The sequence below is a fragment of the Erithacus rubecula genome, assembly GCF_903797595.1.
Source record: "Erithacus rubecula genome assembly, chromosome: 1".
In the NCBI taxonomy this organism is placed as follows: Eukaryota; Metazoa; Chordata; class Aves; order Passeriformes; family Muscicapidae; genus Erithacus; species Erithacus rubecula.
In genome coordinates, this window is record NC_136658.1 from 42793618 (window position 1) to 42817867 (window position 24250).

At 39.2% G+C, this 24250-nt stretch overlaps 2 protein-coding genes across 6 annotated transcripts; one reads left to right on the plus strand and one right to left on the minus strand.

The window, feature by feature from the left end:
* Window positions 1–604: 604 nt before the first annotated feature.
* ABHD13 (abhydrolase domain containing 13) lies at window positions 605–12136 on the minus strand. 4 transcript variants are annotated; one of them, XM_079311414.1, is made up of 3 exons: window positions 11969–12136; window positions 10280–10315; window positions 605–6197 (listed from the first exon to the last, which is right to left on the minus strand). In XM_079311414.1, the coding sequence occupies exon 3, from the start codon at window positions 6160–6162 to the stop codon at window positions 5149–5151; it is 1014 nt and encodes a 337-aa protein (XP_079167540.1). In that variant the 5' UTR covers window positions 6163–6197; window positions 10280–10315; window positions 11969–12136; the 3' UTR covers window positions 605–5148. The 4 variants fall into 4 exon arrangements, with proteins under 4 accessions (XP_079167540.1, XP_079167541.1, XP_079167543.1 ...); XM_079311415.1 differs by having other exon boundaries at window positions 10280–10311; window positions 11969–12071; XM_079311417.1 differs by lacking the exon at window positions 11969–12136 and adding an exon at window positions 11157–11845.
* Window positions 12137–12196: 60 nt separating this feature from the next.
* Window positions 12197–15706, plus strand: LIG4 (DNA ligase 4). Of its 2 annotated transcripts, none has more exons than XM_079311447.1 (2): window positions 12197–12293; window positions 12774–15706. In XM_079311447.1, the coding sequence occupies exon 2, from the start codon at window positions 12788–12790 to the stop codon at window positions 15524–15526; it is 2739 nt and encodes a 912-aa protein (XP_079167573.1). In that variant the 5' UTR covers window positions 12197–12293; window positions 12774–12787; the 3' UTR covers window positions 15527–15706. The 2 variants fall into 2 exon arrangements, with proteins under 2 accessions (XP_079167573.1, XP_079167574.1); XM_079311448.1 differs by having other exon boundaries at window positions 12217–12293; window positions 12722–15706.
* The last annotated feature ends 8544 nt before the right edge of the window (window positions 15707–24250 follow it).

Genomic DNA, 24250 nt, shown 5'->3' on the forward strand with positions numbered 1-24250 from the left:
AATTCAGGAGAGGACACATTTTTTGCAGCTTTAGAAAAGACAGCAGTAAGCCCTTATTTTCTGGGTAATTCATATTAACCATGCTGAATGGGAGCAGAGGTGATATAAGTTTAGAAAAGCATTTCTCTGTAAGAAAGTAGAAACTGCTTCAGACTGAGTATCCCATTCCAACTCTATGAACTAACTATAAATCTGAGTGGCATTGTAGGATTTAAAATACTGCCAGCATGGGTGGTGTACTAGTCAGAAACACTTCAAAATATTTCCTCATGGACATAACGTTTAGACCATCTCTCAGACCCTCAGCCAACAGAGAAAATTTGAAATGCAAGATGTGTTAGAAAGTGATGGAGAGCTACCACATACCAGATTTACCTACTAACACTTCCTGAAAGGGAGGATACATGACAAAGCTTAGAAACATGTTTGTAATATGCTTTTTCCCCTGCTGTAATACCTCTCCACAAAGGCCACATCTAACAATGAAGATGTCCAGTCCACGTGCTCCCACCTTAGTAAGTGAATCAAAATGACACCTTGGGGTAGATCTGTTACCATGCAAACAAAACTATCTCTTCACACACACTGAAGACAGGCCACAAACTAGAACAAGACATTAACAGCACTTTTAATGTATCAATTTATTGCATATGTCAGTACATAAAAATAGAAAAGTGTTTTTTTGTAAAATTAACTTTATTGTAAAAACCAACTAGAATGATAATGTAAAACTTTGCCACAATTAGCACATATACAATAACATTTATGCTTTGTCTACAAAAACTAAGAATATTTTATAAGACAGTTGTGCCTTAACTATATATTAAAGAAAAATAAAATAAAAAGCTTGCATCTCATAATCAGTGACTGTTTCTGAATTCAAAACATAAGTGTTATTTAGAACTTTAATATGCTATCTCTATTTACACTTCTGTTAGGTTCTACTCTGAATTATACAAGCAGGATGGCATTGCAAATTATACCTAATGGGATACATCAGGCTGACCCCACTACATGCAAGGGGCACCAATTTTATATTTGGCAGAAGTGCCCCTAGCAAAATCACCAGCCATCAACAAAAATAAAACTATTTTTCAAGAATTGATGAAATACAAATGGAGGTACATCTGCATCTTTTTGCTAACAGAAAAGACCATACCTTGGACTCTCAATTTTGCCTTGCATTCTTCACTGTGAGCATTCACCACGACCCAATTATTAGCTTAGAGATGCTGATATGCATATTTTGTATAAATACTTAATCCTTCTGCCCTTCAGCTGACAGATTGTCCATAGCCTACCAAATGCATTTGTGCTCTATTTCTAATTTTACCTGAGAAATGGACATGAGGGCAGCTAAACCAGTTAATATTTCTCCAGAAGAAAGCACAGCTTATCTCTCTGCGTTTCACAGTTCAGAAACAAATTCTGGGAATGTAAACTTGGGTTAGTAGGAAGCCTCAAGTATTTCCACTAATTAAAACCATACACATGTGTGCATACACAAGGTTTTATTCTTCCTTACAAGGAACTGTACTGCTACAGCTGTTCAACTCCTGACCCCTCCCTGGGAACTTTGTTTTTACTTTTTTTTTTTTTTTAATTTTTTTTTTTTAACTTAAATCTCCTCTTATAAAGCAGAAAATTCCTTTAATGAAGATATTTAAACTAAGGTTTTCTTACAAACCTATGAAAAGAATTTTACTCCTCCCCAAACTAGGAATTTATACCTACAGGACAAGTATTTGGGAAACATCTGTATACAAATGGATAACTGTTATGGGAAAACATATAATGGTATTAAATAAAATAAATGCAACAGTATCATAACACACCATTTGGCAATTTGAAGTTATTATTACTATGTTTCTTGCAGTTCAGTTTTTAGCAGCAGGTAACTGTGCTTTTCATGACACAGTCCATGAAATAAAAACAAGTCTTCACTTGTCAGAACAAGTTTCCTCCCCTTTGTTCCTCCCTCTGTCCCTTAAAGAATTGTATGCAGAGCAGTGGAATATTTTCATGAAAACACCACTTCCCTCCTATTTTCCTTCAGTGAACTTCATAACCAATGCAATGAAAAATAGAGTAATAACATTAATTCACAAGTGGCCAACTCATGAAGTGAGAAACAAAACTGTGCATATGTGAAAGGTGGAAGAAACCACATAAGTGTAAAGGATGCATATATGATAATTGTGTCAACTGACACCCAATACCTGCAAAATTAAAGTTTAATTTTTACATCATGCAGACAATATAGTGAAAAGATATATGGCTTGATAATAAAAAGAAATGTTAAGAAACAGCCCACTTTGAAGTTTCAGATTGCCATAATCCACATTAACACCACACATTTGACTTTGTCTTAGCAACTGTGTGCTCAAATAGGAGTACTTCATTTATATACAAGTACCACATAATACTAGGGTTATTCTGGGGTTAAGAGTTTTGTTTTGATTAGTGAGAAGTAGGGTAAATGCCATGTTACTTTAGAAACTGATGCTTTGTGAATGCCACTCCTCCCCCTCACCCCATGGTACTTAATGTCAATATATGACAACTTCTGAAACAATTACTTTCTCTTCATTCTGCCTCCAACAATTAATCTACTCTTTTGGCTTTATCAATTGATTTTTAGAAAAGCAGTATTTGACCGCTAATTTTCCTTCTCCTCCTCCATCTCTGTTCTAAAGCAATGTGGAGCAGATGAAACAATCTATGCAAGCAGCTCAAATCTCACTGTAGAATACATCAGGGAAAGGCAATGCTGTATCTATCAACTCCTTTCTGCTATACAAATACAGCCTCATCTCCTAGCCCCCAGACAAACTTCTCCAATACACCTAGCCAAAATACCCCTCCCCCCAAAAGACAAGGGAAAAAAAAATCATCACTGTAAGGCTGAAAAAAGTTTTGGTTTTAATCAAATTGAAAAGTACGCTCTATGTTTTTAAATCCATAGATCCAAATGGATGTATAGTTTTTTTAGGAGGCATGACGATTAAGGCACCAGTTCAGGAAAGCAGTTTTATTCAACCAGAGACCTTAATCACAAGCTTAAAATATGACTTAAAGCATGTCCCTCAGGAAACAGATTTTAAGTGTGTGCTGAGAAGGTTTTCTGAATCAGGACAACATGGCAGAAAAGTTTACTGAAAAATTTGAATCCAAAGGGAAACTTTAGAGATTGTGTGGAAGATTTTCCAATTTGTTCTTTACATTAAAAAGCAAATACTTTGAAGAGGTAAACTCAGCTGCAGCAGATGAATAATTAAACCTGCAGAAGAGATCTAGACAGCTCCCACTCCATTAGAGACTGAGCTAACTGCATGCCTTTGTTCACAGAATCAACAAGGTTGGAAGAGATCTTCAAGGTCATCTAGTACAATCATCAACCTAACCACAACCACAATCATGCCAAAACAATATCCCCAAATGCCACATCCAGACAACCCATGAATGATTTCAGAGATGGTGATTCCACCACCTCCCTGGGCAACTTAGTCCAATGGCTAAACACTCTTTCAGCAATTTTTTTTAATAATATCTAATTTGAACCTTCTTTGATGCAAGGCCATTTCCTTTCATCCTTGCACTTGAAACATGGCAGAAGAGGCTGACGCCCACTTTGCTACAGCCTCCTTTCAAGTAGTTGTAGAGCAATGTCTCCCCTGAGCCACCTTTTCTTCACACCCCCAGCTCCCTCAGTTGCTCCTCAGGACTTGTGCTCCAGACCCTTCCCAGCACTGTTGCCCATCTCTGGACTTGCTCCAGTACCTCAATATCGTTCTTGCAGTGAGGGGCCCAGAACTCAGCACAAGATTTGAGGTGTGGCTTCATCAGTGCCAAGGACAGGGGAACAGTCTCTGCCCTGGTCCTGCTGGCCACACTTTTTAACACAGGCCAAGATGCCACTGGCCTTCTTGACCACTTGGACACACTGCAGGCTTACATCCATCCATTACATCCAGGGCTGACCAGCACCTCCAAGTCTCTTTTCTGCTGACCAGCTCTCAAGCCCCTCTCTCCCCAGCCTCTAGTGCTGGATGGGGCTGTTGATGGGGTTGTTATGACCCCATCTTTTCCTTTGCTGAACCTCATGATATGACCATCTAGGACTATCTGCTCATTTTCATTATGGCCACTGTAACAACTATACACATTTATCTCTGGTAATTAATTACTTGAATGTGTTTCTTTAGGAGGTACAAATAAAGTGAACAAATATTTAACTATACAAGCATAAAAGTCTGAACACAAAAACCTACTTTTACCTTGTATGACCACCCATTTTGCCTTAAGAAATACTACCTCAAATGCAAAAGCAAGATAGTACTAACAAATACTTTGCCTGTACATTAGTGAGGAGAGCTTGAGGCAGAAAGGAGCTTAGATTGCACTGATCTCTTTCAGAAAAAGTTATTTCTGTTTTCTATAAAGAAATTGCCTGGGTAAAACCCTCAAGTCATGATGTTAGGCACATACAACCTTCTGGGCCCTATTACAATACAAATAGTAATGAAAATAAGGAAAGTATCTTTTCATCTTCAGCTGCAGTTTGACATATGTAAGTTTGCATAACCATAGAAACCAGTAATAACCCAGGATAGTATACCTGCAAGTATACTCTACCATTTATGATATTTTATATTATTTAGCACATTAAAGATTTCCCACTTTGCATAATATAAAATTTCAAGAAATAAAACACTAATCTCATGCATGGCACATTTTAAATAAACTCTAAAAGAAACAAATAATTGTGCTAACCATGGCTGTCCAAAAAGCTCACACATACAGCAGTGAATACCAAAAAGCCTCCCGATGTTCTAAATACATTCTGTACTACTTTTGTAGCAAGTTTCTTTAATAGCATCTGTTGTACATATCAAACAAATGGAATATATGGACAGAGATACCAAAAAAGTATGAGAAAGACATAAAATGGTTCATTTACAATGCTGCAAATGTAAAAATTATCTGGAACACCTTAATAAAATATCAGATCTTCCCAAGTTTAATTTCACTCTTTAGGCAAGTACAGACATGACATACATTTAAAAACAGACATTCTTTTACCACTTATCACAAATCAAGGTACAGTGCAGGTACTTGCCCCACCCCACCACCAAAGAAGAATATCAATTATATTATTGTTACATTAGATGATGTTTTCGCCATTTCTTCAGGGGAGTGACTCTTTATTACTTCTTTGATGAACTGTTCAAGTGCAGTGAAATAACCCTGGCACTGCCAAGTGTCATTGTGAGTTCCATCAGGAAATATTGCCAATCTCTTAGTCCGAGCTGGGGATAACTCATAAAGTTGCTTCATCATAACAGGTGGAATTAACTGGTCAGACAACCCAGAGATGAAGAGTGAAGGCATTCTGCACTGAGAAATTTTTCTGTAGGATAAAAATTTATTTTTGTAGCACCATAACGGAAGATATCTCATCGGAAAGAAAGAGAACAAAGTGCTGGCCATGTATGGGATGCTAAGAAAGGTGTTCTCCACCACGATGGCAGAAATCCTATGGGCATTTTCAGAAGCTAAGTGAATAGCTACTGCTCCCCCCAAGGAACGGCCAAAAAGAAAAATTTTTGTTTTATCAAGATCTGATCGAGTCATCACATAGTCTAAGACAGCCTCAGAATCTAAGTACAAGCCTTCTTCGCTTGCTTCTCCTTCGCTTTTGCCATACCCTCTATAATCGACCAGAATTAAGTTTACTTTCAGGTTTACCAGCATTAACAAAGCATTTGGCAACCTGTGGCCAATGTTGCCTGCGTTTCCATGAAAGTAAATAATGGTTGGAGAATACGCTGCATTGTCCCCCGTGTATCTCAGCAGAATAAGATTGAGAAGAACTCCATCTTTGGTTTTGATGAAGATGTTTTCATGTGGTATACCAGTAGGCATAGGAACATAAAGGCGTGATGAAGAGGGCTGCTCAGGAAAGTAAAGCAGGACATCCTGGAATTTATATAATATACCTGCTATTGAGACAAATATTAATATAAGGAGGATAATGCCTCCATACAAGTGAAAGGTCACTATCAAGGGCAAAAGACAAATACGGCAGAGACTCCAAGACCAGGAAGCCAAAGCTAGTAGCCATCTTTTAACAAAGGTCCAAAGCATCCATGATTTTTCCATTGTAGAAGTCAGTGATCTTTTACTCCAAGTAAATCCTGCAAAAGAACCCAAATGTATATATATAAATATAGGAGAAAGAAAAAGGTAGCAACTAAAGCATTTGCACTTGCAGAAGAATAATACAAATCAACGTATTGGAGCATTAAAATAAAATTTGTTGGCAAACTCCCTTTGAACTCTTGGAAACCATTTGACTCTGTAAAACAAGCTGAAATGCAATCATAAAGAAAGGCTTTAGGACTCTTCAAAATTCCATTTACAGTATTTCTGCAGGCAGTCCATTAACAGCACTAGAAGACTGTTTGACTGAGATCAGAGTAACTTCTGCTTTCCCTCACTTTCCTACTAAGCAAGAGAACCAGTTTGTCAAAGCTGCTCATGTAACTCACTCTAGAATTCAGAGAACACAAACAAAAATAGCCTTTATTTCTAAGCTGCTAAGTAGCATGCAGTAAGCCTGTGCACATCCCTCTGCAGCCAGTGGAAGCTCACCACACACCCCAGCACTGCTATGGGTCAGAGGCTTTCAGCATCTCAACCGTGATTGCAGAGCAACACCTGAACTGCTCAGAAGAGATTCTCCTCTATACTAAGATCCCACATGGAACGTACATTTATGACAGCTATTTTTGCTCTATTTTGATTGCTTTTGATTTATTACAATTTTCCACTATCAGATCAGTAATCTGCATTAAGTCTTTAGCCGAACAGAAGATTTTATCATCATGTAAGGCAACTGAAAAGCCAGCAAACTGCATTATTCTCTGGTCAATGAAAAGCACTGCTGAAAATACCAAACATGAAAACAGACAAAAACACACACGAAGCATAAAATGAGGAGAGTGATGCTAATGACAGAGGATTAAACCTTCTTTCCAACCAAAATTTATGTCTCACAGCATCCATGCAAAATCTCACAGTATCCCCTCCTGGTTCATATGGAAACAGGCAAAACCTGCCAAACCTCCACAAAACACTATAGTAACCATTCAGTCAGCACTGAATCAAATAATCACACTACCTGGAAGAGAGAACACAAACTCACTTGTTTGAGAACACTGAGCTATATAGCAGAAAATAGTCACACTTTAGACACAAAGTTATAATCTCCTAAAATGATACAGAACAGCAATAACCTGAATTCAAACTCCCAAGGACTCTGAAATGCAGAGATGCATCCAAGCATTTTATACCAGCCACCTTGGTAGGCTCGAGTGATAAAAGGTGCAGCCTTTGCATTCCACAGATATAAGCATCCAATCTGACCAGGAAAAACTGCCATCTCTATTTTATGCAAAAAATCAGAATTAAATCAGAAATAAAAATAAGTATGTCACATCTTAAGATTCATGTATCAACCAAACACAATGAGATATTAAGCTTTTACATAGTGCATCTACTGCAAATACATAAAACTGGTGCAATACAAAGTAGTCTAAAAGAGCAGTTATCTCAGCTTTGTTCTCTTATATTATTTTTATGTCTATTACCCATATTCAAGTATATACAAATACTGTCTACAGGAAAATTTAATTCTTTTGATGTACTTCCCTTGAAAAGAACTCACAGTGATTAGAATACATACAGAGTAGTTACTTCAATTTCTAAGACAACTTCCTGAAGAAGTTAACAAATATTTCCTGCATTACATTTCAAGACTATGGAAACATAACGAGTAAAACCATTGATAATAGTAAAACCATTTTCCTTACCTACGCTATTCAACGCTTTGCTTTCTTACAAAATGAAACTCCAAAAATGCTTTTTCATCAAGCTATTCAGAAGAGTAAGAGACCCACTGTTCAGCAAAACTACTGAGACAAAGAATTAAAAAAAAAAATCGCACTTCAAGGGATGAAGTTTTGCAGTGGCTATCCCATGTACATTAAGGGTTATTATTTGGAGACTGATACCCACAGCTGATTTTATAAGCCATGTTTCATGAGAAGGGCACCACTTCTATTTTTATTTCAGCAGGCTAATATTATCAAAGTATTATACTACTGAGATAGTGCTGCTGTGTGATTACTTCTGCTCTACATATATACATAGATACATGTATGTGTATATTTACATGTATAGGTGTGTATATATAGGTATATACAAATACTTTGCAATTGGAATTGCAAAGCCAGTGCATCCTACAACTAAAGCTCAACATACAGTAAGTAGTTAACAGGAAGAACAAACTCCACAGCCACACATGTTTCACACTCACTACACGTTTAAATAAAGCTGACCATTCTGCAATTCTGAACAATTACATTACTACTAAGGTTTTGTTCCCAGCTGAAACTTCACTGGTTCCATTAATTTTCAGGCGTTCGTATCTTGTTGCAAGACTAGTTAGCAAGAAAAATAAGATAATTTTTCCTAGGTTCCTCCCACCTTTCAATACCAATTAAGAGATCACTAGAGCAGAAAAGGATGGTTTCTCAAACAAGCATACAGGCCTAGAAGAGACTCTAATAAAAATCTCATTCTCCATAAGGCTACAACCCACACTTTCCACAGAGCTCAAAGCAGCAGACCTTCCAAACACTATCTTGGACAGCAGAAGATGATACAAACAGAACAAAATTTTCACTTGAAGGACAGAAATTAAAAGGGTAAACTAATATAGTAATATTCAGAGAGAACTAAGGTCAGCACTTTTTGAAGTGTATGAGACTTGAGATGGTTCAACATAATGGAAGAGAACACACATACACAATTCTCTTCTTGGTCTTTATTTCCCAGTCTTGGTTTGCTGGATGGGAAGTTATAAACCTTTCAAGCAGTTTACAATGCAACATCTTATGATGCAAATACTCGGTCATGAATTATGAAGAGAATCTGTTGCATTTCTCTTGCATCTCTAATTTTGTCACTACTAGGGGGCCAGAATAATCTGGAAAAGGTATGAGAGTGGAGGCACAGTGTATTTAGACTTTGCTGTCTGATGTGGTCAACTTGAGAAACAGAGCAGACCTATCAACCCACCACCTGGACAAACCTGATCTCCTGTCTAGACAGGACTGTTTCTGTTCCTAGACTATAACTACTAGTCACAGACTAGCCCCATAACTGGCTGATGTCTTAGTTATACCTAGAAGCATTCATCCCTTTTGAGTTCTTGGAGGGCATTCTTGCCTAACAAAAAAAAAAAAATTTTTTTGAGGAAATATTGTATTACAGCACTGTGTTTCACATAATTGTTGTAACTTTGCAAAAAGACTTTCCTATAACAAGGAGTCACATTGCATTTCACAGCATTCACAATATTTCATAATCACTGATTAAACTAAGCAAAAGGTAAGTAAGGTAATTTAGGTAAATAAGCATAAGGTCATAATTTTTTTTTTTTCTCTTGTTCCTCTGAAATGAGCATTAGAAAGGGCAGACTTTGGGAATCCTGATACCTTCCTACAAGTATTTGTTTGGTGATGCTTGTAAGCTAAAAAGCCAAGCAGAAGACAGTGCTGAAATACAAAGCTTTACTGTGGACACCATTGCCACATAGGAACAGCAGTGAGGCCCAAGTCAACACTAATGAAAGTAAGACTTAATGAAAATAAGACTTAGCCAGACTACTGTTGTATCTTTGGGTTAAACTGCCATGGAACTATATTGTCTCTCAAGGCAGAAAGGAAATTTACAAGTGGTGAGTTTCAGCTTTGTGTTGGGATACACACATACGCTGATATATGCACATATATCCACTCCTGTATCTATACGTGTCCACTGCTGAATCCACAGCCTAGAACTATTGCAGACTTCTATGTTCTATCACATGAGCTACAAGTCCCAAAACTAGGCAGCTACTGAAAATTCAAATCAGTGACAATAATAAAAATTGAGGAAAAAACCCCAAACTCTTATGATCAAAGCATTTTAGCAACATTCTATTTTGCGCTAATGCTATTTTAAAGTGGTTAACACCACTATCAACTGAAAAAAAAAATCACAAAAATTCAAGTGTGTATTTAAAGTACTAAGGAACAGTTTTTTGTTCATTTTGAATGGCAGCTGAAATTACTCTTGTATCTGCCACAGGTTCTGTTGATCTGCCTTTACCTACATTTTTAATATTAAACAGTACTATTTTCATACACTAATCATATCATAAAACATTTACCTTTAGATGTGATGATTTCCCAGGCTTCATCTCTGCCTGAAAGACAATTCCATTTATAAATTTTGAGTAAAACTGTTTTGAGTTACACATGTAATTTACTATTTACCTTGTTACTTGAAAGAAGTTTAAGTGATAAGAGCCAAACCCCCTAGAAGTTACAACTGCTTCACTAATGAAGCTGTGTATCTCATGCTCTTCCCATCAAGCTGAATGCTTGTTTGAAATATTTGATGACTTGAAAACATCTTATAACAAAGTTCAAGAATCACAATGAAATGTCCTGGACTATATACACAAGAGACAGTATATGACAATACTGTAATATTATAACAATATACATATATAATTATAATAATTATAATAATACCTTAGCATATATACATAGTGCATAAAAACAAACATTACATTCTCTCCTTAAAACTAACTCTTAGTGCATAAGTAGATTTAAAGTTAGTGCTAAGAAGCACAATCATGTTTAATGGCTGCTTCCCCATTAAAGAGCTTTAAAAAAAAAGTTGTCTCAACACTCACTGCAATCCTTTGGATTTCAAAACAAAAAAAAGAAATCAAAGATTTTTCTGTGTTCTTAAGAAATATGTAATGACATGTTTATCTCCACTTCCTTTTCCTAGACTCTACCTCCTCCAGATATAGAAAAGATTTGCACAACCATTACATTTATTCAGAAGACATCTGTAAGTAGAAATATTAGGCTGTCAACTACAAAAAATTAGCTTCAGAGGGGAAATTGATCCGAAAGAAAACCTACAAGCTTAGTGAGAGCCAGAAAAATACATTTTCTTAGTACTAAAATCCTACAGAGACACTCATTTAAACAAACAAACAAAATAGCTTCTCCTAACAAAGCAAAAAGTACCGTACGAATAACTTAAGCGGCACACATCTCCTGGCTCTGGCAAACAGCCAATCTCCACAGCTCTGCATCAAGGTGTACACATCGATAACTGAGAATGTTTATCCTTGAATTCCAGCGACACTTCTCCTCCCAGCTGACAAACAGTACAAAGTATCATCGTCATTCAAGGTCTTTATTTACGTTGATACTGTGTAAAAAACCAAACCAACAACAAACCAAGGCTGGCTGTACCTTACCTTGGAACCTGAACTTTCTAGGGACCATAGGTTCCTAAAACAGCAATTTCGAAGCTGGTTAAATTGCTTCCTTTTTGACTTCAGAGAAACACCCAGTTCAAAACACCCTTTTCAAAACAATCACTTGGCCCATTACGAACACTACAGCTACCATCAGCCCCACCTTCTGCAAGCACCCATTTGCAGGAATTGCTAATCGGGCAGCGGAGACAAACGAAACACCGGAGCGAGCCTTTGCTGCCAAGAAGCCAAAGATCTCCCGGGGCTGCGCAGGAAGGCACCCGCAGGAACTTTTACCGGTGCTGTCAAGCGAGCAGCTCCTGGGCAGCCACGTCCCGCTGCGCGGGCACAGGAGCCGCACACCGCCCGCGACAATGTCCCGCCTGCCGCCGCCCCGGAGAAGAGCCGCGTTTAGCCCCGGCGAGACCGCACACCGAGACCGAGCCCCACATCGAACCCGAACCCCGCCGGCCGCCCCCGCCGCCCTGGCTCCCCCCGGCCTCAGGGGCCGGGGCTCCCTCCGTGCCGTGCCGTGCCGTGCCGCGGCGGGGCGGACCCGAGGCACCCCGGACCCACCCGCCGCATCCTCCCGGGCGGCCGCCGCCGGGGCCTCGGGCCAGCGCGGACCCCGACGCGCAACTCCAGCCGCCGCTCCTTCCTCCCGAGGCAGGAAGTCACCGCGGCCGCGGTTCCGCTTCCAGGGCGCAGCCCGGCCGCTCTGCCCCCTCTCCCCGCCTCTCCCCGCCCCGGCCCCGCCGCCTCTCCCCGCCCCGGCCCCGCCGCCGCTCCCCGGCCCGGCCCGGGGGCGGAGCGCGGGCCGCGGCGTCAGCGGGCTGGCTCTCCTCTTCCGGGGCGGCGGGAGGCTGCTGTCCGCCCGGCTCCGCAGGCGGCCGCCGCTCCCGTGAGTCTCCCCTGGGGTGGCCGTGCCTCCGTCCTCCGGCCGGCCGGTGCCCGCGGGCGGGGTCCGCTCCCCGGCGCGGTTCCTCCGCCCGGGGGGCACGGAGCAGCGGGGGACAGGGCCGAGGCGGGTGGTGTCGGGGGCGGGCTGCGTTCTCGGGGAGGGTGGAGCGGGAAATCGGTGTCCGAGCGCTGAGCGATCCTGCCTGGGCAGCGGCGGGAGGGGAGCGCGGTGCCTTCTGCCGTGCAGCCCTTTGTCCGGCTGATGCCGGTGTTTCAGTGCCGCAGCCTCGCTGCTGAGTTTGACCCTTAAACGAGGAACCAGCTGGCGACCTTTGAGACAGCGGCTAGATCTTAATTAGAAAAACGAGAAAAAACTGTAAATCCTAAGTAGAGATTTTTTTTATTTTTATTTTTATTTTTTTAAGACAGAATAGCATGCTTGTGTTTTGTTTATAAACCCATATTTTTATTTTGTTCCCAGTGAAAAACAGACTGATGGCTTCTGCACCTGCTTCGCAGCCTCCTCCTAAAAAAACAGTGGCCTCTCAAGTGCCTTTTGCACATCTGTGTATTACTCTGGAGCGAATGCAGAAGTGCAAATCTCGTCCAGAGAAAACCAAGCATTTCAAGGATTTTCTGGATTCCTGGAGGAGATTCCATGATGCGCTTCATCAAAAAGAGAAAGATGTCACAGATTCCTTTTACCCAGCTATGCGACTTATACTCCCACAGTTGGAAAGAGAAAGGATGGCATATGGAATTAAAGAAACCATGCTTGCAAAGCTCTATATTGACCTGCTTAATTTACCAAAAGATGGAAAAGATGCTGCAAGGCTTTTAAATTACAGAACGCCTACGGGCTCACGTGGAGATGCTGGAGATTTTGCAATGATTGCATACTTTGTGCTAAAACATAGGAGCCCAAAACAAGGCAGACTGACAATAGAGCAAGTCAATGAACATTTAGATGCGATAGCTAATAATAATGTTGCTAAAAACAAGGGTCAGTTAAAGAAAAGTCTTCTTCAGTTAATTAGCCAGAGTACAGCGCTGGAACAGAAATGGCTTATCCGAATGATTATAAAGGATCTAAAGCTTGGTGTTAGTCAACAAACTATATTTTCCATTTTTCATCCTGATGCTGCTGAATTGCACAATGTCACTACTGATTTGGAAAAAGTTTGCAGAGAACTGCACGATCCCTCTGTCTCACTTAGTGATGTTTCTATCATGTTGTTTTCTGCCTTTAAACCAATGCTTGCTGCTATTGCAGATGTCCAGCAAATTGAGAAACAAATGGGTAACCAGGCATTCTACATAGAAACTAAGCTGGATGGTGAACGTATGCAGATGCACAAAGATGGGGATGTGTACAAGTATTTTTCCCGAAATGGGTTTGACTATACTCAGCAGTTTGGTGCTTCGCCCCTTGAAGGTTCATTAACGCCATTTATTCATAATGTATTTAAGAGCAATATACAAAATTGCATTCTTGATGGTGAAATGATGGCTTACAATCCTGAGACACAAACTTTTATGCAAAAAGGAAACAAATTTGACATAAAAAGAATGGTGGAGGACTCTGATCTGCAGACCTGCTTCTGTGTATTTGATGTATTGATGGTTAATGATCAGAAATTGGGGCATGAAGTCTTAAGCAAAAGATACGAAATCTTAAATAGTGTATTTACCCCGGTAAAGGGCAGGATACATATTGTCCATAAGAGAAGTGCCAGAACAAGAAAAGAAGTAATTGATGCTTTAAATGATGCAATAGATAACAGAGAGGAAGGAATTATGGTGAAAGATCCCACGTCCACCTACAAGCCTGACAAACGTGGGGAAGGCTGGTTAAAAATCAAGCCAGAATATGTCAATGGACTGATGGATGAACTGGACCTTTTAATTGTTGGTGGTTACTGGGGGAAGGGGGCTCGTGGTGGAAGGTTGTCTCATTTTCTGTGTGCTGTTGCAGAGACTCCCCCTCCAAATGAAAAACCGACCATTTTCCACTCCATTTGTCGTGTTGGATCTGGTTATACTATGAAAGAGTTGTATGATCTAGGCTTGAAACTGTCTAAACACTGGAAGCCCTACAATAGGAAGGACCCTCCTGGTAACATCTTGTGTGGAAGTGAAAAACCAGAAATGTACATTGAACCTTGCAACTCTGTCATAGTTCAGATCAAGGCAGCTGAGATTGTTGACAGTGATATGTACAAAACTGACTGTACTTTGAGATTCCCCCGAATTGAGAAGATAAGAGAAGACAAAGAATGGTACGAGTGCATGACTTCAGACATGTTAGAAGACCTCAGAAGCAAAGCACAAGGAAAGCTGGCATCTAAACACCTTCATATAGATGAGAATGATGAGCCACATGAGAAAAAAAGGAAAACTGTTTCAAAGGTGAGGAAGACAATTGGAATAGCTGAGCAGTTTAAAGCTCCTGATCTTTCTAGTGTAAGCAAGGTTTCAAATGTATTTGAAGACGTTGAGTTTTGTGTTATGACAGGAACAGGAAAATACTCAAAGTCTGAGCTGGAAAGCAAAATAGCCCAATGTGGTGGTAGTGTGGTACAGAACCCGGGGCCAGAGACTTACTGTGTCATTGTAGGAGCTGAGAATGTCAGAGTGAAAAACCTTATTGCTTCCAACAAATATGATGTGGTGAGGGCAGAGTGGCTCCTTCAGTGTTTTCAAAGCAAAATGCTGGTGCCTTGGCAACCAGCCTTTATGATTCACATGTCTCCTGACACAAAAGAACATTTTGCTCGTGAGTATGATTGTTATGGGGACAGTTACACAGCAAACACAGATGTTGCACAGCTCAGGGAAGTGTTCTCAAGAATGAAAGACAATAAGGCAATGCCTCTGGACTTGATTGCAGAGCTGGAAGAACGTTATTGGGAGAACAGTTGTCAGCTCGGGATATTCAGAGGAAGCACCATTTATGTGGACTGTTACACTGTTTTTAATGTGCCCAAAAGCAAAATCCCTGGAAATGCACTATCAATTAGAGCCTTGGAGCTCCGTTTTTATGGTGCAAAAGTAGTTTCTCATCTTGAAGAGGGTGTCTCCCATGTTGTTGTAGGAGAAGATCGTTCACGGGTGGAAGAAATGAAAGCACTCAGGAGAACATTTGGGAAAAAATTTAAAATTGTGTCCGAGCTGTGGGTAACACACTCAGTGGAGGAAGGAGTCGCAAAGAATGAAAATCAGTACTTAGTTTAAAGCAGTTTTTAAGATTGGAGCAAAGGCATGATTGGACTTGGATTTTGTGAGGTTGTCCTAAATTTTTTGTGTGTTGTCATGTCTGTTTAAAGCTGGCTCTTGACACGGAATTGCTGAAATTGGAGGAAGGCTTCTAATTTTACTGTTGCAGAAGCAGGAAGGTGCTAAGCTATACTGGAGGGGGGAAAAAACACATAATCATATAAATAATTTAAGCCTTTTAATCCACAAACTGGTCTCAAGAGAGATCTAAAATTTTATTTGAATAAAATATGTTTGAAACTGGCTGTCTTGTTCTAGCTTTAATAATGCTTACCTCCATTGTTTGAAGTGGAGACAATAATTTATTTTATGGAGATTCTGCTGTTTATCTATTCTTTAGCTATCAATTTGTAAACACATGTTTTTGTGAACTTGTTTTGTATGTATTCCATATGCTAGAGAATTCAGTAATTTATAAACTTCATCTGGACTGTTTTAATTTGCTTACATTGGTTTTAGCATTAAGCACCACACAGCCTTGAAAGCACTTTGATTGTATGATATTGTGTAGATCCCATGTTCCTATGTGTAAACAGCCTTTGTACAAAAGAACCTAAACTTTTTATTGAGATAATAATGAATTAATAATGAATTAATAAACATGTATGAAATACAAATCAATTACTTAAGAATTGTAATAACCTCCTGTGCCCATTACAGTTTAACTGTGAATTGTGGCAGGATTGGGCTTTTAAAATTAACCATCAGTTTATCTTTTAAAAATGCTTCTTAAGTTATTGGAGGATTATTTCCAAATATCCAGTTCAATATATATTTTTCCAATTACTAAATAAAATCTATTTTTAAAGTCTGCCTGGTATTTATTTTTAGTTGCACCCCTTAACCCAACTGGGATTTGAATGAATGAAGGAAAGCCTTACCTTTCTTGTGTCCCCCTGTTATTCATCTGGTCTTTAGTTTGGATGCAAACTCCTTTCCAGAACTAAATGAAGAAATTGTGGAAAGCTTTTCACCTTTTTACTGTAATACATCTGTTTGGTGAAACAGTTAAGAACTGTGTGGTTCCTGTTACTCAATTTCCAGTTACTCTTTTTTGAAAGAATACATCTGTATGCTTTAAGTCTGTATTAATATCCTTGAAAAGCAGAAGATCCACTTATTCAGGTGAAATCAGTCAAAATCTGTCAGCTATAATAAATAACAGGTAAGATGTACTATTCTGTTTTTGCCTTCTCAATGATCTGGTGAGAGATTTTAAAAACCTCTGTAGCTTGCTTGTGGGATTTTTGTTATACTTTGTGTCATTTTTTCTGTTAAAATACAATCAAAAGTCATTTAATCTTTCCAATCTATATGTATTTGCAGCTTGAATTATTTCGAAAGAGGGACTTGAAGTTATAAAATGTCATAAAAATAAAAAATGTTATTTGCAGGTGACTAGGGAAATGCCTTTTAACACAGTTCAACTGAGCATAAAGCATCTCCAGCTGGTAGCAGCTGTTGTACCACAAGACAGTAGATGGGACTGTAAAATTTTACTGTATTATTTTTTGCTGACGGGATAGGAGTGAGAAAACTCTAAGTTTGACTTGTGCAAACCTAACAGTGAAGGAGCTTGTAGGCATAATGTTTCTCTATGTTCCTTTCTAGAAGCAAGGAGATTAAAAGCATCAACCTCAGCATTTTCTTTTAGAAAAAATACATTTAGCATTATTTTTTGTTGTTTTTAACAGATGTAGCTTTTCTTTCTTTGTAATTTTGGGGAATATTATCTTGAGAGATTGTATATGGGAGTTGAATTTAAGGTCAAACCACAGACATTAATGTTCACAGCATATGTGATTATATTTGAAAACTGATGTAATAATAATGCTTCAACATGTATAATTGTCACCAGATTAGTGACAAAATATATTTAAATTTTTTCCTCTGTTAATATTACTGGTAGAGAAATTATGCAAATCTATGAAACCAGAGTTCATTTTTCTCCCTGTCATGCATAAAGTAAAATACATTTTCCAAGACTTAAGGATGCCAGAGATAAGGTAACATAAGGAAAAACAGGATTGTTACACAGAAAATGAGTGGGTATGGTGTGAGGTGTTGCATGTTCCATTCTTTTATCCTCAGTCTTTCCCAGAATAGAATGAATTCACATAGTCTGGTTCTGTACAGAGTTGTACTAGTTAGAATATATAAACTATGGCATTTCTGTAGCTTTTTATGAAGTTCAAATTTACCTTTTGAGATACATTCAGATAGAAGGATGTTTGTTTTTTATTTTCTATAGAAGTCTTTGTGGTCCTAATTTAAATTCTTATAATTTGCCTAGCATTTTGTGCTTTGTTATAGCACAAGGCCAGCTTGATGGAGAAAAGTAGATCTCTAGATGTTGTTTTTCTCAGCCTTTGGAAGCCTTCTGACACTTTCCTGTAATATTTTCAGACAGCTTATGAAGTATGGGCTAGATGAATGGACAGGGAAGTGGACTGAAAGCTGGTTGGAATACCAGGCTTGAAGAATTGTCATCAGCAGCTGAGGCACAAGACAAGAGATAATGGGCACAAAATGGAACAGGAACTTTTGCTTAAAACTAGGAAAATTCTTACTGTAAAGGTGGTGAAACACAGGAGCAGGTTGCTCAGAGGGGTTGTGGAATCTCCATCCTTGGTGACATTCAATATGCAATCAGCTACAACTTGCTCTGCCTGACCCTTCAGCTAGAGAGTGTTCGACTAGATGAACTCAAGAGGTGCCATCCAGCCTCAATTGTTCTGTGATTCAGGTCTGAACTAAATTTCCCATTCTGATTTTAGGTGTCTTGTGTATGGTCAAAGTGTCAAGTGGTGACTTATGCAGTGCAAGTTTAATAGATTTTTTTTTTTTTTTTTAATTTGCAGAACAACAGATATTAGTATAGCTAACTCTCTTTATCAGCTTGACTTTTAAAGCTACACATTAAACTGGAGGAAAAAACAAAGCAAATCAAGAAAACCCACAGCATAAACCAAACTGAGTTACAATGAGCATGAAGGTTGTTCAGTCTCCTGAGCAGTGGAAAGAACTCTGTAAGTGTTGTGTATAAATGTTTAAATACTAGCCATATCTGAGAGAATAGAAGAGCTGGTTTTCAATTTGAGATGATATATAACTGCACCAACTGTGAAAGTGAAAACAGGCTCCAGTAATTTAACCATTTTCATCTGATTGCCCAGTCTTGATCTGGGAGTGTTAAAGGAACAGCTTCTTTCTTGTGATGGTAGACTTTACAAACATAAATACTGCAGATCCAAGGAGGAGGTAGGATTTCTCTGCATTCTTGCACATGGAAGCTTCCTCTTGTAGCTGATATGCTACAGCCTCAGCAGACTTTGCTGTGGCAGCAACAGCAGCAAGCAGAGGCAATGTGTTCTCTGAAATCTGTGTTTTTAAGCTGCACATCTTAACACCTGCAGTTAATGCAATAACTGTTTGGTCAAAGGAAGTTGGATAGCAGCTCCTGTTGCTGCATAAATACATGTATTCAGGTAAAAGACAGCAAATAGATGTGTAACACAGCTAGTCTCAGCTAAGTTTTTGTGCTTGCTTTTTTCCTTCTTGGTCTCCCACAGCTTCTCTCTTGAGTTGGCTTCTTTTGACTAGTGTATAATATATTTTATATGTCAGATCTGTGTGTTGCCAAAGTGGAATGAATTTATGCATACAGTTTACAGCTAGTTTGCATACCTCTCTGTTGTGCTTCAGTCTGCCCTGTGAACATGTTCACATATAGTAATACCAGAGTTATGTACATCTTGTATTTGGGGTTTATGTTGAGGTTTTTTTTTTTTTTGGTTGATTTTTGTTTGTTTTTGTTTTGTTTGTTTTTGTTTTGTGTTTGTTTTTGTCTTTTTGTTTTATTTTACTTAAAATCTTTGAGTGCTATTAGACTAATAAAAAAGATTATTCAAGGTAAAAATAAATATGAAGATGATAGATATCACATTGCTCAGGTCTCTGAACATGGTTGTATGAAGAAAAGAGAAATAAACAGGATAACCAGTTTTGCTGATTACATCTCTCTGTAACTGAAACACAGCAGGTGCTGGGAATAAACTTCCTGACACACTGCTATAGCAGCAACTGGGGCAGAGCAATGAGGTCATGGGCATTAACATCATTAACAAAGTTAATAAATAAAAGAGAGTTCATAAAACACATAATCTTCTCTTTTTTTCTCTCTGAATTATGTGGTAGCTCAAGAATGTATTTTTTTCTATAGCAATTATCTAAATTCTTACCCTTGGTGATTAAGAGCTGTATGAACAGAGAAACTGCTGCATACAGATCTCAGACAGATTCCTGGCAGACACTCAGTAAAGGCATCTAAGGTGCAGTACAGATAATATTTCAATCTTCAGAACTGAAATACTTAACTTTTTTTAGTGACTGGGAGATATAAAGAAACATTCTTCCACTAGGAAGAGACCTGGGTCTTACTATGTAATGGTATAGGAGAAATATTCTGCTGTATGTGTTTTGGATAACCTGCCTTCCTGATCTGTGTTTTTGGAAGACATGGCCAATCCAATCTTTCCAAAATCATGCTTACATTTGCTCTCAATGCAAAATGCTTTCATAATTATATGTTTTGTACTTGGTTGTCTTTGTTTATAAATTCTGGTCTGACTTACACAATTCTGTGTTTCATTCAGTGTGCTGGACTTTTGGCTGGGTCATGACCCTGCTCTGGACTTCTGTAACTGCATGATTGTCTGTCCAGCATGTGAGCAGGCTCCAGGAATTGCATGGAGGGGAGGGGGATTTCTAAATCACAGTAACCAAAACCTGCTAAATGCATTTACCTGTGTGTAAATGTGCACACACATATAAAGTGTATATCTTTATATATGTGTGCACACACATATATATGAATATATATATATAAATATTGAGAGAGAGGTATGTGATGCTTATGATGGCTCTGAGGAATGTTTTTAGAGATCCCAGAAGTGGATGGGAAGGCTAGACAACAAAATTTGTGACAGGATTTGTACCTGCAGACTGTCCCAGGCCAACATACCTATGCATGGTCACTGGCATGACTGTGCCTTACACACAGACCTCTTCCTCCCCATCCAGAAAATGGACTGTGGAAATTTCACTTGGTCAGTAGAAACAAGAAGTTCCCAGGACTCAGCACAGATAATTTCTTGCATTCTGCTGTCTACACTAAACAGAAGAGGTTCCTAGTTTCAGTTCTTTAAACTATATTGTCAACCACCACCAGCTGTTCCTCATTAATACAGCAAAAGTTCTCATTTCTTAAAATAGTCTGGTCATGTTAAAACTTAGCCTTGGTCAGGACATCCTAGCTGTTGCTTCATCACTGTTTTGGAGAATATCATAACCAAGCTGCATTATGGACAACAGCATGGTAGTGGCAGACTGTGCCACTGATCTGGCTAATCAGGATGAGGAATTGAGCCTGAGCTGAGCATCTGACTTGAAGAAGAGCCTTGAGACCATGGAAAATACATGCTGTGTTCTGGATTATGTTCAGGAGCAGGCAAGAAACCTGGGGAGGTGTCTGGGTTTTGTGGTTTCTGAGCACAGGCACAGCTCTTCTGTGAGAATTTGAGCTTGTGGGAAAAATAGTAAGTGTTCATGATTGGCCATGCAGTTATAGGCAACATCAAAAGAATGAGTGCCCAGAGGCCAAGGAAACAGACCACAGCTGCCTCTTACACAGGCTGAGAAGAGATAAAGAGTGCAAAGTGTTCTCTGTGCATCTCCAACAAGGGCAGTGGCAACACTTTGCTGCTGTTCACTTAAGCCTTCACCCACAGTTATCTGCCCTTTGGCTATATTCCAGAATTTCCATTGGGAATTTCAATACTCATTTATTTTTTCACAAATGTTTTAGCAATCAGACAACACACAAATCACATATTATCTTTTACAATTATATTAAAAGCTTACAGGAATTAAAATAAAGCTTAAAATCATTTAGCAGCATTCACACAATAACAGTTCCCCAAAGATCAGCACAGGCAATCAAACATTGGCAGGAAATAAATATTTAGGCAGGTGGCCAGCATAGATAACTTGGCTCATCAGTATTCAAGCAGGAACAGCTTTTGCATTATTAGTCAGCCTAATTTCCCCCCTCCAAACCACAACCACCTCCAACCCCAGCATCTCTTCTATCCCTTACTTACTCCTTTTAGTGGGGTTGCACCCTGCAGAATCCTGTGCTAGGTCTTGTTTTAAATGCTGTTGAAAAAGAAAGACAAGCTATTTCAATAAACATGTTTTTCAGGATGACTTGGAAGTTAGTTAAATGCAAATAAAGAAGTTTATGCACAAGAATTAAGCAGTATGTGCTGTTCTGAAAATGGTGTGAAATAATTTTTGTGTACAAGACAAATAGGCTGGACTGGCTGTTTTGCTTACATGAATATACTGTGAGCAGGTTCAAGATGATCACAAGGAAGAAATAAGTTTTGTGAATATATCTTTCTAACTTAAATGTTGACCCATTAGTATTATGTGCATCTAGCTTCAAAGCAGAACTGCTTAAATTTCCTAAACAGCCTCTGGAGATCTGCAGAGGGAAATCAGGTCTGCCTCTCTCTTGTTACTCATACAAAAATTTCCCTCACTTCCATGGTGTCATGCAGATCACTGATTCCAGTGTTCAGCCTGCTCACTGCAGCTGTAAGCTTAGTGCTCTCTGAAGACATTCTAAGATAAAGAGGGTTGTCTTCCCAGGAGTTCTTCTTTGTAAAGAGGTCAACATATGCCCCAGAAACTGAGAGGTAGAAAGCCTGTCCCACAGATATCTATAAAAGTGAAATCTGATTCCCTTTCACTCTTCACACCTCTTTTTCCTTGATGTTCTTAATTATGCATGATAAAAGAGCTTTCATCCTTCTATATATTCCACCTACTTTATTTACAGTCTGTGATTTGAGTGTTTCCCAGGAATAGGAGGACCATGCTACTGTTGTACTGTACAGACACATCTGGCTGCTTGATTCTCTGACTAATGGACCATTATAAAAAAAGGGGCTTCTAGAAACCCCACAAACTGGGTGAAACACTGTGTGAGAGACTGGACTGGTTAATGCCTCAAACAATCAACCTCTCAACCTCCCAGGTGCAGAGGGCAGTGCACATCACAGGAGGCTATTCCCCTCTGGAGAAGTGTCTGGACATTCACAAGTAGCCTGAAGGTATTTGCCCCTTCTGATGGTTTATTGTTGACTCAGCTGGGCTGACCTGAGAGGCAGCTGTGAGGTCTTAAACCACAAAGACTCCTGAAGTGTCCTGTGATCCACAGCATTACATCCTTCAGTGTGAAACTCCAGTAATCCAGAGAGGGTACCAGGGCATTCTCATCTGAATTTGAGAATGTGTGGATGTTGTTTTGTGGGTTTCCCCACCCCTGACAGATCAAGACAGTGACCATTGCTTTCCCCAACAGATTTTGAAGCTGCAACAATCAAGTCTTGTGGCAGGATCCAACAGGGCATGACCATAGACCTTTCTACTTTTATTCTTTCACTTTCTTTTTTCCTATTTCTTTCCATCTATATGTCTATCTATCTCTCTACCTCACAATTATTGTTAAATAAAAATCTGTATTATTGACTTCAGCATATGGTCTCATTTGCACCTTACTTCAGGCAGTGACATCTCTCTAATAAAATTTTAATAATTGGATCTGAACACACTGTTAAGGGCAAAGAAAAAGCTCATTAACTTAAAGAAATGTACTTCTTTATTTTTTCCTCTAAAGTTAGATATCTAAAGCAAGGCTGGCACAGAACTTGAATTCATCCTAAAGCTGGGTGAACATAAACTATTCTTTGAAAAGGACTGGTAAACATCCAGATTTTTAAATGATTTTTTAACCTGGATTCACAGATGAAGTATTTGCCATGGGGAGTTTCAGTCCCTGCTCTCAAAGCTGTTTATTTTTTGACACCATTGAGAAATCATTAGAGGACTGATACAGCAATCTATATAAATGCCCCAGCCATTGGCCCACAGGATGAAATGAGAAGTCTTGGGCTGATGTGAATATTGTATTTCCAATAAAGTCTCCAATTAAAAGAGAGAGACTTCACACACTACAGTTCTTCTGCTGGTTAAAAATACCTATAAATTTCCAGAGTGTCAGGTCACAGTTTCCATTTTGGGGCAATAGCTTACCTGTCAGCTACCATATTTTGCCTGAATGATTGGGAAATGTCAAAAGCTACAGGGGTGCAGTCTGAAAATGGGATATATACAGTGTTGAGGAATTTTTATGGTATAGCTAGAGCTCCGTTAAACACGTGTGTGTGCTTAAATATAAGAGAGAAATGGTTTATGAATAATGCATTGGCCAGAGTTCTACCGGTGCATGCAGTTCTACATGGAGTCTCCATAGTGGTGTCATAGCAGATTCCTTATGAGCTCTTGCATCAGCACTAATCCTGGTAGTGGTTCCATGTAGCACCTCAGCCCAGCTGTGGGTCTGTCCCCCAGCCCAGCTCTGCTGTCCAAAGGTCTTCCCTAAGCTTGCACCCCTAAATATTCCCATTCCAGGATAGTTTATAAGGCAATGCTGAGGTTGTGTCTCATCACTTAGGGAACTTTTATACCTTACAAGAAGTCCATGTATCTCTGGCATTCCTGCTTCCAGGGAGGCTAGCCCTTGCTTGCAGTTAGGCCTTCTAGCCTTGCATTTCA